This window comes from Oncorhynchus keta, chromosome 1 (genome assembly GCF_023373465.1).
Source record: "Oncorhynchus keta strain PuntledgeMale-10-30-2019 chromosome 1, Oket_V2, whole genome shotgun sequence".
Lineage (NCBI taxonomy): Eukaryota > Metazoa > Chordata > Actinopteri > Salmoniformes > Salmonidae > Oncorhynchus > Oncorhynchus keta.
Window position 1 is genome coordinate 6,992,752 of NC_068421.1, and position 16,037 is coordinate 7,008,788.

General features: G+C 52.0%; 2 protein-coding genes across 2 annotated transcripts in view; both read left to right on the forward strand.

The window, feature by feature from the left end:
* Window positions 1-13,231, forward strand: part of wdr62 (WD repeat domain 62) — a 71,291-nt gene extending 58,060 nt beyond the window's left edge. The window contains exons 26-30 of the mRNA XM_052479486.1: window positions 367-487; window positions 4,007-4,112; window positions 7,190-7,256; window positions 12,025-12,156; window positions 12,738-13,231. Of these exons, the coding sequence (XP_052335446.1) occupies window positions 367-487; window positions 4,007-4,112; window positions 7,190-7,256; window positions 12,025-12,156; window positions 12,738-13,231 (920 nt within the window). The remainder of the gene's footprint in view (window positions 1-366; window positions 488-4,006; window positions 4,113-7,189; window positions 7,257-12,024; window positions 12,157-12,737) is intronic.
* An 86-nt stretch (window positions 13,232-13,317) lies between these two features.
* LOC127911740 (mitogen-activated protein kinase-binding protein 1-like) lies at window positions 13,318-15,758 on the forward strand. Its single transcript, XM_052479216.1, has 2 exons — window positions 13,318-13,713; window positions 15,112-15,758. Exons 1-2 carry the CDS (start codon window positions 13,318-13,320, stop codon window positions 15,364-15,366), a joined length of 651 nt encoding a protein of 216 aa, XP_052335176.1. The 3' UTR covers window positions 15,367-15,758.
* Window positions 15,759-16,037: the final 279 nt, after the last annotated feature.

The following is a 16,037-nucleotide window of genomic DNA, read 5'->3' on the forward strand; positions in this document are numbered from 1 at the left end:
TTTTAATATTTGAGAATTAACCAATGATATTAGGCCACTCTTGGCCATGATTACAGACACCTGTGTCTTTTGACACTATATAAACGAGTCATCCCGCAGTGTTTGTGATTTATACCCTGATGAAGACAGCATGGCTGTCGAAAACGTTGGTATTACATTTTTGCATCTGAGCTCCAGCTCGTCTTAATAGGTGTGCGTTTCTTTTTCTACTGGGTCTAACCCTAACCAGGCCGTCGGACAGACAGATGTGGTTGTGAGTCTAGGCTAGTGTCTCGTAAACCATTTTTTACAATTTGGTAACCGTTAGGATGTATTTTAAGTACAGTTTGTAGCTAGCTATAACTGCTATCTGTTCTGCCCCTGTAGAGAGGTTTGAGACTGACCTGTCCAGTCTGCAGTCTCCACCCATAGAGACAGAGAGCCTCTTCCTCAACCCCCGATTCAGCATCTCTACACGCTTCCTGTCTCGTTTCCAGAGCCGACTCCGGTCAGTAACGCCTTGCCTCAGTCACCACCTCACCTTATGCCGCATTCAAAACAACTGGGAAACCTGGGAATCTCCAACGTCGGTGCGTTCAAGACAACTAGGAACTCTGGGTAGGGGGGGGGGGGCAGTAATTCCAGCTCGGAATTCAAAGTCGGTAGCTCGGGCATCTTTCTAGAGCTCTGACTTTCCGACCTGATGATCACTGACCTCATGATTTCACTTTTTTTTCCCCAAGAGTTCCCAGTTGTCTTGAAAGCACCATTTACCTTAGTCACTCACACCTTACCTCAATAACGCCTCGCCTCAGTCACACCTCCCCCTGCCTCAGTCACACCTCCCCCTGCCTCAGTCACACCTCCCCCCTGCCTCAGTCACACCTCCCCCCTGCCTCAGTCACACCTCCCCCCTGCCTCAGTCACACCTCCCCCTGCCTCAGTCACACCTCCCCTGCCTCAGTCACACCCTTCCCCTGCCTCAGTCACACCTCCCCTGCCTCAGTCACACCTCCCCCTGCCTCAGTCACACCTCCCCCTGCCTCAGTCACACCTCCCCCCTGCCTCAGTCACACCTCCCCCTGCCTCAGTCACACCTCCCCCTGCCTCAGTCACACCTCCCCCTGCCTCAGTCACACCTCCCCCTGCCTCAGTCACACCTCCCCTCCTCAGTCATACTCAGTCACACCTCCCCCTGCCTCAGTCACACCTCCCCCTGCCTCAGTCACACCTCCCCTGCCTCAGTCACACACCTCCCCCTGCCTCAGTCACACACCTCCCCCTGCCTCAGTCACACACTCCCCCTGCCTCTGTCACACACCTCCCCCTGCCTCAGTCACACACCTCCCCTGCCTCAGTCACACACCTGCCCCTGCTGTCACACCTGCCTCTGTCACACCTGCCCCCTCTGTCACACCTGCCTCAGTCACACCCCCTGCCTCTGTCACACCTGCCTCCTGTCACACCTGCCTCTGTCACACCTGCCTCTGTCACACCTGCCTCTCACACCCCCCTGCCTCAGTCACACCTGCCTCTGCCACAGTCACACCTCCCCCTGCCTCAGTCACACCTCCCCTGCCTCAGTCACACCTCCCCTGCCTCAGTCACACCTCCCCTGCCTCAGTCACACCTCCCCCTGCCTCAGTCACACCTCCCCCTGCCTCAGTCACACCTCCCCCTGCCTCAGTCACACCTCCCCCTGCCTCAGTCACACCTCCCCCCTGCCTCAGTCACACCTCCCCCTGCCTCTGTCACACCTCCCTCTGTCACACCTCCCTCTGTCACACCTCCCTCTGTCACACCTGCCTCTGTCACATCCCTGCCTCTGTCACACCTCCCCCTGCCTCTGTCACACCTGCCTCTGTCACACCTGCCTCTGTCACACCTGCCTCTGTCACACCTGCCTCTGTCACACCTGCCTCTGTCACACCTGCCTCTGTCACACCTGCCTCTGTCACACCTGCCTCTGTCACACCTGCCTCCCACTGCCTCTGTCACACCTCCCCCCTGCCTCAGTCATACCTCCCCCTGCCTCTGTCACACCTCCCCCTGCCTCTGTCACACCTCCCTGTCACACCTGCCTCAGTCACACCTCCCCTGCCTCAGTCACACCTCCCCCTGCCTCAGTCACACACCTCCCCCTGCCTCTGTCACACACCTCCCTCCTGCCTCAGTCACACCTCCCCCTGCCTCTGTCACACCTCCCTCCTGCCTCAGTCACACCTCCCCCCTGCCTCTGTCACACCTGCCTCTGTCACCCCTGCCCCTGTCACACCTGCCTCTGTCACACCTCCCCCCGCCTCTGTCGCACCTGCCTCTGTCACACCTGCCTCTGTCACACCTGCCTCTGTCACACCTGCCTCTGTCACACCTGCCTCTGTCACACCTGCCTCTGTCACACCTGCCTCTGTCACACCTGCCTCTGTCACACCTGCCTCTGTCACACCTGCCTCTGTCACACCTGCCTCTGTCACACCTGCCTCTGTCACACCTGCCTCTGTCACACCTGCCTCTGTCACACCTGCCTCTGTCACACCTGCCTCTGTCACACCTCCCCCCTGCCTCTGTCACACACCTCCCCCCTGCCTCTGTCACACACCTCCCCCCTGCCTCTGTCACACCTCCCCCTGCCTCAGTCACACCTCCCCCTGCCTCAGTCACACCTCCCCTGCCTCTGTCACACCTCCCCCTGCCTCTGTCACACCTGCCTCTGTCACACCTCCCCTGCCCCTGTCACACCCCCTGCCTCTGTCACACCTCCCCCCTGCCTCTGTCTCACACCTCCCCCTGCCTCTGTCACACCTGCCTCTGTCACACCTGCCTCTGTCACACCTGCCTCTGTCACACCTGCCTCTGTCACACACCTCTGTCACACCTGCCTCTGTCACACACCCCCCTGCCTCTGTCACACACCTGCCTCAGTCACACACCTGCCTCTGTCACACACCTGCCTCTGTCACACACCTGCCTCTGTCACACACCTGCCTCTGTCACACACCCCCTGCCTCTGTCACACACCTGCCTCAGTCACACCTGCCTCAGTCACACCTCCCCCCGCCTCAGTCACACACCTCCCCTGCCTCAGTCACACACCTCCCCTGCCTCAGTGACACACCTCCCCCTGCCTCAGTCACACACTCCCCCTGCAGTCACACACCTCCCCCTGCCTCAGTCACACACCTCCCCTGCCTCAGTCACACACCTCCCCTGCCTCAGTCACACACCTCCCCTGCCTCTGTCACACACCTCCCCCCTGCCTCTGTCACACACCTCCCCCTGCCTCTGTCACACACCTCCCCCTGCCTCTGTCACACACCTCCCCCCTGCCTCTGTCACACACCTCCCCCCTGCCTCAGTCACACACCTCCCCTGCCTCAGTCACACACCTCCCCTGCCTCAGTCACACCACCTCCCCCTGCCTCAGTCACACCACCTCCCCCTGCCTCAGTCACACACCCCCCTGCCTCAGTCACACACCTCCCCCTGCCTCAGTCACCCACCTCCCCCTGCCTCTGTCACACCTCCCCTGCCTCTGTCACACACCTCCCCCCTGCCTCTGTCACACACCCCCCCCCTGCCTCAATCACACACCTCCCCCTGCCTCAGTCCCCCCTGCCTCAGTCACACCCCCCTGCCTCAGTCACACCCCCCTGCCTCAGTCACACACCCCCTGCCTCAGTCACACACCCCCTGCCTCAGTCACACACCCCCCCTGCCTCAGTCACACCACCCCCCCTGCCTCAGTCACACCCCCCCTGCCTCAGTCACACACCTCCCCCTGCCTCAGTCACACACCCCCCTGCCTCAGTCACACCCCCTGCCTCAGTCACACCCCCCACCCCCTGCCTCAGTCACACCCCCCCTGCCTCTGTCACCCCCTGTATTGATGCAGTGTGCGGTTAGTATTCACATACATCACTGATGTGTGTCCAGGAGCATCACGATATACTGTATATTGATTCAATCATGCAATGTGTAGTTGTTTAGTTTTTAAAACCTGTTCTAATTCTTATCCGTGGCGTGTTAGTGGTCCTGGTTCTGCCCTGCGTCCTGCTCCTCTCCCGCCCAGCATCACCGAGGAGCCCAGCAGCCACTCCTCTCCTGACCCGACCCCCAGCCTCAACACTACTCAGGTACTGGCCTGTTCCTCACTTATTATATTATAATAATAATAATAATAATAATAATAATCTTGTTCGCTGATTCTTCCGCCCAAAATGTGAGGAAGATCTGGTGGAACACGACGTCAATATTGGCCTTCGTTAGGATACAGAGTTGGCAGGAGATTTCTCCCGGAGTATTGCTCAGTGGTTTAAAGGCCCAGTGCAGAATAATTCCTGTGTTTTTATATACACTGCTCAAAAAAATAAAGGGAACACTTAAACAACACAATGTAACTCCAAGTCAATCACACTTCTGTGAAATCAAACTGTCCACTTAGGAAGCAACACTGATTGACAATAAATGTCACATGCTGTTGTGCAAATGGAATAGACAACAGGTGGAAATTATAGGCAATTAGCCAGACCCCCCACAATAAAGGAGTGGTTCTGCAGGTGGTGACCACAGACCACTTCTCAGTTCCTATGCTTCCTGGCTGATGCTTTGGTCACTTTTGAATGCTGGCGGTGCTTTCACTCTAGTGGTAGCATGAGACGGAGTCTACAACCCACACAAGTGGCTCAGGTAGTGCAGCTCATCCAGGATGGGACATCAATGCGAGATGTGGTAAGAAGGTTTGCTGTGTCTGTCAGCGTAGTGTCCAGAGCATGGAGGCTCTACCAGGAGACAGGCCAGTACATCAGGAGATGTGGAGGAGGCCGTAGGAGGGCAACAACCCAGCAGCAGGACCGCTACCTCCGCCTTTGTGCAAGGAGGAGTAGGAGGAGCACTGCCAGAGCCCTGCAAAATGACCTCCAGCAGGCCACAAATGTGCATGTGTCTGCTCAAACGGTCAGAAACAGACTCCATGAGGGTGGTATGAGGGCCCGGCGTCCACAGGTGGGGGTTGTGCTTACAGCCCAACACTGTGCAGGACGTTTGGCATTTGCCAGAGAACATCAAGGTTGCCAAATTCCCCACTGGTGCCCTGTGCTCTTCACAGATGAAAGCAGGTTCACACTGAGCACATGTGACAGACGTGACAGAGTCTGGAGACGCCGTGGAGAACGTTCTGCTGCCTGCAACATCCTCCAGTATGACCGGTTTGGCGGTAGGTCAGTCGTGGGGTGGCATTTCTTTGGGGGGCCGCACAGCCCTCCATGTGCTCGACAGAGGTAGCCTGACTGCCATTAGGTACCGAGATGAGATCCATAGACCCCTTGTGAGACCATATGCTGGTGCGGTTGGCCCTGGGTTCCGTCTAATGCAAGACAATGCTAGACCTCATGTGGCAAGAGTGTGTCAGCAGTTCCTGCAAGAGGAAGGCATTGATGCTATGGACTGGCCCGCCCGTTCCCCAGACCTGAATCCAATTGAGCACATCTGGGACATCATGTCTCGCTCCATCCACCAACGCCACGTTGCACCACAGACTGTCCAGGAGTTGGCGGATGCTTTAGTCCAGGTCTGGGAGGAGGTCCCTCAGGAGACCATCCGCCACCTCATCAGGAGCATGCCCAGGCGTTGTAGGGAGGTCATACAGGCACGTGGAGGCCACACACACTACTGAGCCTCATTTTGACTTGTTTTAAGGACATTACATCAAAGTTGGATCAGCCTGTAGTGTGGTTGTCCACAATTTTGAGTGTGACTCCAGACCAGACCTCCAAATCCAGACATGTCCCTATTCTCCAGACCTCCATGGTTGATACATTTGATTTCCATTGATCATTTTTGTGTGATTTTGTTGTCAGCACATTCAACTATGTAAAGAAAAAAGTATTTAATAAGAATATTTCATTCATTCCGATCTAGGATGTGTTATTTTAGTGTTCCCTTTATTTTTTTGAGCAGTGTATATTTTCACAATGAAGTTGGAATAATTCTGTGAAATTGTGATAAATGGCCTTTTTTGTGTAAGAGCTGTTTGAAAAGACAGCCTGAAATTTCTTCCTGTTTTTGGTGGGATGGAGTTTTGGCCTGCCTGATGACATCACTAGATGGTAAATGAGTTAGTAGACCAAACCAGAGTTCCAAACCAGAGTTCCAAACCAGAGTTCCAAACCAGAGTTCCAAACCAGAGTTCCAAACCAGAGTTCCAAACCAGAGTTCCAAACCAGAGTTCCAAACCAGAGTTCCAAACCAGAGTTCCAAACCAGAGTTCCAAACCAGAGTTCCAAACCAGAGTTCCAAACCAGAGTTCCAAACCAGAGTTCCAAACCAGAGTTCCAAACCAGAGTTCCAAACCAGAGTTCCAAACCAGAGTTCCAAACCAGAGTTCCAAACCAGAGTTCCAAACCTCTACTAATAACAGCTAGTTGTCCGATTTCCTCTCCCTACTTCCAGACAGTCCTAGCAAAACTCTTTCTTCAGAAGTTGCTATTTGATAAGAAGCTATTTTTGTTTTAAATTAAAATAGTCAAAAAACAAACAATCTTAGTAAGGTACTTGTTACCCATAAATTCTGACATTGAGATTAAAAAAAATAAACTGTTACATTGGACCTATAATTGTCTTAATCTACCAATCATTTCCCACAACACCTTCCCCCATGTGTCTTGTGCATCTGTTCTATCAGCCCGAAGTTTCAGCTTGAGACTCTTACTGGGAAAATTTTCCCCGCAAACGCGACACACATCGACCACAGATTTTAGGGGGGTAGTCTTTGTTCTTCTCGTGAAGCCATTCGTTAGTTAGCTATGTCCTTTGCTGTTGGAAGGTAGGACCTATTGTATTCTTCTCCCTTTGAGGTTAGAGGGAATGTTTTTTGCTAGCACACCACAAGTTCCTACCCGAGTCCTGCTTCCATTTGGAGCCACGCCTCACTGTCGTGTGATTCGCTAAAATTAAATAATGACATACTTTACTCAGTGAGGTCATTCGCAAATAATTCCATGGTCACTCCCACAAGACCAATTTTGAATGGTTGATTTTTACCAGGCTTATAGCCACTGAGCTAGGTTAGTTCCTCACCAACACGCAGAACACAAGATACACATCAGGGGCCAGATCCTAACCTGAGATGCAAATCATATTTTGATGTTTAATCTCCTGTAAAAGTTAATGAAAGTCACTGAAGATGTTTTATTTATTTTTTTGCTATCTACAGGCCAACTCCAAGCAGTTTGTCGTGAGCAGTACTACAGAATCTGTTCGAGAGGAGAGCCAGACCCCTGGTGAGTATTCATCTAGAGGTAGACTGATGTGGTGTAGGGTTTTCAGTTCGGAGGAAAATGTGGAGCCGGATTTTTAGAAATGTATCGGGACATGTTAACGCGTTAGGGTGTCAACCCACCGTGCTCAGGTTGTCAACCCACCGTGCTCAGGGTGTCAACCCACCGTGCTCAGGGTGTCAACCCACCGTGCTCAGGGTGTCAACCCACCGTGCTCAGGGTGTCAACCCACCGTGCTCAGGGTGTCAACCCACCGTGCTCAGGGTGTCAACCCACCGTGCTCAGGGTGTCAACCCACCGTGCTCAGGGTGTCAACCCACCGTGCTCAGGGTGTCAACCCACCCTCAGGGTGTCAACCCACCGTGCTCAGGGTGTCAACCCACCGTGCTCAGGGTGTCAACCCACCGTGCTCAGGGTGTCAACCCACCGTGCTCAGGGTGTCAACCCACCGTGCTCAGGGTGTCAACCCACCGTGCTCAGGGTGTCAACCCACCGTGCTCAGGGTGCCAACCCACCGTGCTCAGGGTGCCAACCCACCGTGCTCAGGGTGCCAACCCACCGTGCTCAGGGTGCCAACCCACCGTGCTCAGGGTGCCAACCCACCGTGCTCAGGGTGCCAACCCACCGTGCTCAGGGTGTCAACCCACCGTGCTCAGGGTGTCAACCCACCGTGCTCAGGGTGCCAACCCACCGTGCTCAGGGTGTCAACCCACCGTGCTCAGGGTGTCAACCCACCGTGCTCAGGGTGTCAACCCACCGTGCTCAGGGTGCCAACCCACCGTGCTCAGGGTGCCAACCCACCGTGCTCAGGGTGCCAACCCACCGTGCTCAGGGTGCCAACCCACCGTGCTCAGGGTGCCAACCCACCGTGCTCAGGGTGCCAACCCACCGTGCTCAGGGTGTCAACCCACCGTGCTCAGGGTGTCAACCCACCGTGCTCAGGGTGCCAACCCACCGTGCTCAGGGTGTCAACCCACCGTGCTCAGGGTGCCAACCCACCGTGCTCAGGGTGTCAACCCACCGTGCTCAGGGTGCCAACCCACCGTGCTCAGGGTGCCAACCCACCGTGCTCAGGGTGCCAACCCACCGTGCTCAGGGTGCCAACCCACCGTGCTCAGGGTGTCAACCCACCGTGCTCAGGGTGTCAACCCACCGTGCTCAGGTGCCAACCCACCGTGCTGTCAACCCACCGTGCTCAGGGTGCCAACCCACCGTGCTCAGGGTGCCAACCCACCGTGCTCAGGGTGCCAACCCACCGTGCTCAGGGTGCCAACCCACCGTGCTCAGGGTGTCAACCCACCGTGCTCAGGGTGCCAACCCACCGTGCTCAAAATCACATTTTAGATGATTTGTAATTCATATTAACGGAGTAGAAATTAGCCTGTAAAGTTGTACTGAAGACGAATGATGTTGTTATACCAACGTGACAGGTTTTTCTGAAAAGCAAAACATAGTCTGCTGCATCTTCGTCCCTGCTATAAATCATAAATTAGAATTACATTTAAAAATATATATATATATTCAAATATAATATTTGCAAATTACTTGTCCTAAAGGCTACTTGTATGAACATTTTAAATAATAAATAACAAAACACAGCTTTTTTCAAATTGTAATTAGGCCTAATAAATAGCATAACATGGCTATCTACGAACACCAGGGCCGGCCGGCCGGTCATGGCTAGAAGGGATCCAACCTTTGTCAAAATAACGTCAGATTTGACTTTTCGTTGCAGGTTAGGAGAATTAGGTTAAAGTTAGGAAAAGGATTAGGGTTAGCTAAAACGCCTTCTAGCCATGGCCGGGCCAGGCCGCCCTGCTCCCCATTTCCCCATTTCCCCTGCGGTACAGCACCAGAAATAAAATAAATGATCAAATACATTTTGGACAATCATATTCAATATGTAAATAGGCTAAATGAATTCAGTGTTTGTGCTTGTTTTACAGTACTCCTGTGAAATAAAGGCCTGCGTCAGGCATTCATGAAAGCACTTGTTTCCAAAGCTCATGTTATGTTTATAGTAATTTGAACTGTCGTGACTCGTGTCGTGTGATATACAGTTGAAGTCGGAAGTTTACATACACCTTGGCCAAATACATTTAAACTCCATTTTTCACAATTCCTGACATTTAATCCTAGTAGAAATTCCATTTTTAGGTTAGTTGGATCACCACTTTATTTTAAGAATGTTAAATGTCAGAATAATAGTAGACTGATTTATTTTAGCTTTTATTTCTTTCATCACATTCCCAGTGGGTCAGAAGTTTACATACACAATTAGTATTTGGTAGCATTGCCTTTAAATTGTTTAACTTGGGTCAAATGTTTTGGGTAGCCTTCCACAATTTTCCCACAATAAGTTGGATGAATTTTGGCCCATTCCTCCTGACAGAGCTGGTGTAACTGAGTCAGGTTTGTGGCCTCCTTGCTCGCACACAATTCTTCAGTTCTGCCCACAAATGTTCTGTAGGATTGAGGTCAGGGCTTTGTGATGGCCACTCCAATACCTTGACTTTGTTGTCCTTAAGCCATTTTGCCACTACTTTGGAAGTAAGCTTGGGGTCATTGTCCATTTGGAAAACCCATTTGCGACCAAGCTTTAACTTCCTAACTGATGTCTTGAGATGTTGCTTCAATATATCCACATAATTTTCCTGCCTCATGAAGCCATCTATTTTGTGAAGTGCACCAGTCCCTCCTGCAGCAAAGCACCCCCACAACATGATGCTGCCACCCCTGTGCTTCACGGTTGGGATGGTGTTCTTCGGCTTGCAATCCTTCCCCTTTTTCCTCCAAACATAACGATGGTCATTATGGCCAAACAGTTCTATTTTTGTGTCATCAGAACAATGTCAATTAACCTATCAGAAGCTTCGAAAGCCATGACGTTACTGAATAATCTCAACTGAAGTCACCAATTGCTCATGACACACATCATTACTCTATCAATCCATTCCAAATGTTGATACTATACATGGCGGCAGGGTAGCCTGGTGGTTAGAGCGTTGGACTCGTAACCGGAAGGTTGCAAGTTCAAATCCCGAGCTGACAAGGTACAAATCTGTCGTTCTGCCCCTGAACAGGCAGTTAACCCACTGTTCCTAGACCGTCGTTGAAAATAAGAATTTGTTCTTAACTGACTTGTTAAATAAAGGTAAAAATTTAATAAAAAATGACACAAGGAATATGTTGATCTGGCCTAGGACAGCAGCAGAACGACTAGGACTGGGCCCGACGAACACAATCATTTGCCTCTAATTTACCTGTTTGTGGCGGTGGACCTTGGTCTGCTCAAAGTGAGCCACTGCTATTGGGAAGTTAAAACTGTCCAACTCCTTGGAGCAGCGCGATGCACATCAGCCTCGCTACTTTGTCCTCAAGAAGGAGGGATCTTGAGGCCGTCTTTACTGTTTTGGAGAACGAATCTCCTCTGGGCTGGCACACTGGAACTGTTATTTTTTTCACTGTTATTTTTGCAATGGATTTTCTTTTTCTCCAGGACAATTTGGCAACAAGTTTATGTAACGGCTTTAAATGTTTTGAAACGACCAAAAGCCAGAATTTACTGGCTAAGAGAAACCCTGGTTGTGGTTGGATGCTGTAGTGAGTGTGGGTATAAACCTGTCATCTCTCGGGTCTGTTGGTTGCTAGAAGAATCATCCAGAACCATCCAGTGGGGTTAAGGTCTGATGTGGGCTTGTCTGTCTGTTTGCTGGTTGATGGTCTGTCTGCCTCGGTCTGCTGGTTGATGGTCTTTCTGTCTCTGTTTGCTGGTTGATGGTCTGTCTGTCTGTCTGTCTGCTAGATGGTCTGGCTGGTTGATGGTCTGTCTGCCTTGGTCTGCTAGTTGATGGTCTGTCTGCTGGCTGGTTGATGGTCTGTCTTGTCTGTCTGTCTGTCTGTCTGCTAGTTGATGGTCTGTCTGCTGGCTGGTTGATGGTCTGTCTGTCTGTCTGTCTGTCTGTCTGTCTGTCTGTCTGTCTGTCTGTCTGTCTGTCTGTGGTTGATGGTCTGTCTGTCTGTCTGTCTGTCTGTCTGTCTGTCTGTCTGTCTAGATGGTCTGGCTGGTTGATGGTCTGTCTGCCTCGGTCTGCTAGTTGATGGTCTGTCTGCTAGTTGATGGTCTGTCTGTCTGTCGATGGTCGGTCTGTCTGTCTGTCTGTCGATGGTCGGTCTGTCTGTCTGTCTGTCGATGGTCGGTCTGTCTGTCTGTCGATGGTCTGTCTGTCTGTCGATGGTCTGTCTGTCTGTCGATGGTCTGTCTGTCTGTCGATGGTCTGTCTGTCGGTCGATGGTCTGTCTGTCGGTCGATGGTCTGTCTGTCGGTCGATGGTCTGTCTGTCGGTCGATGGTCTGTCTGTCGGTCGATGGTCTGTCTGTCGGTCGATGGTCTGTCTGTCGGTCGATGGTCTGTCTGTCGGTCGATGGTCTGTCTGTCGGTCGATGGTCTGTCTGCCGGTCGATGGTCTGTCTGCCGGTCGATGGTCTGTGTCTGTCTGTATGCCGTTTGATGGTCTGTGTCTGTCTGTATGCCGTTTTGATGGTCTGTCTGTCTGTCTGCTGTTTGATGGTCTGTCTGCTGGTTGATTGTCTCTGTCTGTCTTCTGGTTGGTTGATTGTCTGTCTTCTGGTTGGTTGATTGTCTGTCTGCCCGCTGGTTGATTGTCTGTCTGCCCGCTGGTTGATTGTCTGTCTGCCCGCTGGTTGATGGTCTGTCTGTCTGCCCGCTTGTCTGTCTGTCTGCTGGTTGACTGTTGCTGTAACCATCCAGTGAGGGGTGCAGAGTGTCATCCAACGTCTTTAAAGAGGCGCTCCTCTTCGGTCCAGCAGACTCCCCAACCCCGCCATCCCCTACGCAGCCGCAAAACCATAGCTGTTCTACACTGGAGAGACACTCTGGGAGGTTTGTGTGTGTGTGTGTGTGTGTGTGGTCGATCCACCACAGCATTGATTGTGACTCACCTTGTGTCATGGGGATAGCTAGACTTGGTTCTCTGTATCCTTGTCTCCATCTCTCTCTGGGGTTCCACCGTCTGGGGGTTCCACCGTCTGGGGGTTCCACCGTCTGGGGGTTCCACCGTCTGGGGGTTCCACCCTCTGGGGTTCCACCGTCTGGGGGTTCCACCCTCTGGGGGTTCCACCCTCTGGGGGTTCCACCCTCTGGGGGTTCCACCGTCTGGGGGTTCCACCCTCTGGGGGTTCCACCCTCTGGGGGTTCCACCGTCTGGGGGTTCCACCCTCTGGGGGTTCCACCGTCTGGGGGTTCCACCGGTGCTGGCAGCCTGCTCTGATGTATAAATCAACACGGGGTGATAATCTGGTTTCTAGGATGTGAGACTTTATGTTACAGTGAACCAGCATTTCTCCCATCCTGGTCCTGGGGACCCAACGTACTACGTCGCCTAGGATCAGGATGGGAGAAACAGTGGAGCAAATAACCCTGAATGTCATTGACCTGCTGTCTTTCTGTTTCCGACCTGTCAGATGTGCCCGATAAAACCCTGAGGTCTCAGTCTAGTGGTCCGTCATCATCATCCGGCTCCGCCCTCAAACCCTCCCAGCCCGGCCTGGACAAGGAGCCCCTGCCCCGGCTGCCTCGCCAGCGTTACATGGGCACCACCACCAGCTCCAGAGCCAAGAGGTCCCAGGGTGAGGGCCTGAACATCTCCCCGACTGAGGAGCACCCTGCTGGGGGGAAGATCATGGAGGCGAGCGCCTCATCCCTCCAGGACCTCCAGAACGTTACAGACCCGGAGTGCAAGGAGAATCTGCCGCCCCCTGTAGTCCCGCCCCCTGTAGTCCCGCCCCCTGTAGTCCAGCCCCCTGTATCCCACACCACCACCCCTTCCTCAGTGGAGCCTCCTGCTCTTGCCAGCCAGCCTCCCTCCCCCTCCGTCCCTCCTTCTCCTGCGGGGAACCACAGAGCCAGAGCAGCTCTCCACCTGGACCTGGCTGTGTCCTCTGACCCCCCACCCTAACCTTCCCTCTGGCCTCCCACAAGTCCCAGAGGAGGTTTGGAGACTCGACCCGTCCGACCCGCCACGCCTTGGTCACCCCAACTGAGATGCGTTCTCTTGGGAAGGAGGCGAAGAGGTGCCTCCGTAACATGGAGGACAGCTTGGTGCCACGGGGAGGATTACCAGGGCTCCGCAGCAGCCCGGCCCCCACCTCGTCTCCGGCCCCCACCTCGTCTCCGGCCTCGGCCCCCCATCTGTGCCCAACCCTCCCTCAGGCCCAGCTCACTGAGAACCCCTCCCATCTGCCCCAGCTGCAGCAGGCTAGCGACAGTCCTGTCTCTGGTTCTGCCTGTTCCTTCCCTCTCCACGGTGACTCTGGTCTCCACGGTGACTCTGATCTCCACGGTGACTCTGTAGAGGAACCCCTGAACCTTCAGATGTGTCACCAGGTGGCCAACGAGTTGAGGCACGCCATGAGAAGAGCCGTCACATTCTACAACAAGGTCAGATTACAAACGTATTCAAAATGATATTTACTAGCTTTTCAAAGATTCACGTGTTGTCAAGTTTTAACGAGCCTGGCCCAACATTTAATCTGAGCCTTTATTCTTTCAAAGGGATACTGCTAATTTGAGATATTTCAGTCATTTCTCTACTTACCCGGAAAGTCAGAAGTCATGGATAGCATTTTTTTTTATCTCTTCGTGCAGTTTGGAGATTGAAGTTAGCATGTCGTTAGCTTAGCGCAAATGCATTTTGGAGATGGAAGTTAGCATGTCGTTAGCTTAGCGCAAATGCAGTTTGGAGAGTAGCATGTCGTTAGCTTAGCGCAAATGCAGTTTGGAGATGGAAGTTAGCATGTCGTTAGCTTAGCGCAAATGCAGTTTGGAGAGTAGCATGTCGTTAGCTTAGCGCAAATGCAGTTTGGAGATGGAAGTTAGCATGTCGTTAGCTTAGCGCAAATGCAGTTTGGAGAGTAGCATGTCGTTAGCTTAGCGCAAATGCAGTTTGGAGATGGAAGTTAGCATGTCGTTAGCTTAGCACAAATGCAGTTTGGAGAGTAGCATGTCGTTAGCTTAGCGCAAATGCAGTTTGGAGAGTAGCATGTCGTTAGCTTAGCGCAAATGCAGTTTGGAGATGGAAGTTAGCATGTCGTTAGCTTAGCGCAAATGCAGTTTGGAGAGTAGCATGTCGTTAGCTTAGCGCAAATGCAGTTTGGAGATGGAAGTTAGCATGTCGTTAGCTTAGCGCAAATGCAGTTTGGAGAGTAGCATGTCGTTAGCTTAGCGCAAATGCAGTTTGGAGATGGAAGTTAGCATGTCGTTAGCTTAGCGCAAATGCAGTTTGGAGAGTAGCATGTCGTTAGCTTAGCGCAAATGCAGTTTGGAGAGTAGCATGTCGTTAGCTTAGCGCAAATGCAGTTTGGAGATGGAAGTTAGCATGTCGTTAGCTTAGCGCAAATGCAGTTTGGAGAGTAGCATGTCGTTAGCTTAGCGCAAATGCAGTTTGGAGATGGAAGTTAGCATGTCGTTAGCTTAGCGCAAATGCAGTTTGGAGAGTAGCATGTCGTTAGCTTAGCGCAAATGCTTTTAGTATCCCGGTACAGTAGCCAGCTCCTCTCAAAAGCAGGGGCATAAACTGTCTAACTACTCAAACTGGGTGGTTGGTCATTTATAGTCTTACAAAGCTATACATAGTAATCAATATATATATATTTTTTTAAATAGTTAATTTCACTGATAATCATTAGATGGCAGATTCTATCCGCTTCCTCATTCTTTGCCCGTTCCGTTGTCACATAGAGTTCGCACCATATCTGTCCCATTATGGAGTCAGAGAACACGGACACCACCATTGAGACCGATACAACGTTGTCTGTTTCTCTCTCTGTTCTCTCACAGGTCTGCTGTATGACAGACAGCCCAGAGCAGCAGGGCCAGATGTCGGCCATTTTAAAAGAGGCCTTTTGTGTGGCGCAGACGGAGCTGGCCTCTGTGTTTCCTTCGGGTCAGAGGTCAGCAGCAGGTCACAGCGCCCCCTGTCCCCTGGAGGACTCTCCAGGTCGCCAGCTGAGAGACGACCGCACCGTGGCTCTATTAGAGAAATACTCTGAGATGCTGCTGTTCATTGCTGAGAAGAAGATGGACAGTAGCTAGTTGATGGGTTTGACTAGATGGGATGACCCGCTAATATCAGAGGTTACTTTTCGTAGCAGGTTAGGGGAATTTAGGTTAAGGTTAGGAAAGGTTATCCCTGGATGCGACTCGAATATGCACGTTTTAACAGACATGACCCTAGCTGATGGAGGATGAGACAAGACGTCCTTACGCGAAGCAAATATTAGCTAACCAGATGTGAGCAAAAAAATGCAGACGGTTTTCAATAGCATCCTGTCCCTTCTAACCAGACTGTTTTCAATAGCATCCTGTCCCTTCTAACCAGACTGTTTTCAATAGCATCCTGTCCCTTCTAACCAGACTGTTTTCAATAGCATCCTGTCCCTTCTAACCAGACTGTTTTCAATAGCATCCTGTCACTTCTCACCAGACTGTTTTCAATAGCATCCTGTCACTTCTCACCAGACTGTTTTCAATAGCATCCTGTCACTTCTCACCAGACTGTTTTCAATAGCATCCTGTCTCTTCTAACCAGACTGTTTTCAATAGCATCCTGTCTCTTCTAACCAGACTGTTTTCAATAGCATCCTGTCTCTTCTAACCAGACTGTTTTCAATAGCATCCTGTCCCTTCTAACCAGACTGTTTTCAATAGCATCCTGTCACTTCTCACCAGACTGTTTTCAATAGCATCCTGTCACTTCTCACCAG

Bases quoted from the DNA above. Each gene is read 5' to 3' on its own strand.
- LOC127911740 (XM_052479216.1), top strand. From the start codon at position 13,318: ATGCGTTCTCTTGGGAAGGAGGCGAAGAGGTGCCTCCGTAACATGGAG. The intron at 13,714-15,111 runs GTCAGATTACAA...GTTCTCTCACAG, and splicing joins CCGTCACATTCTACAACAAG to GTCTGCTGTATGACAGACAG.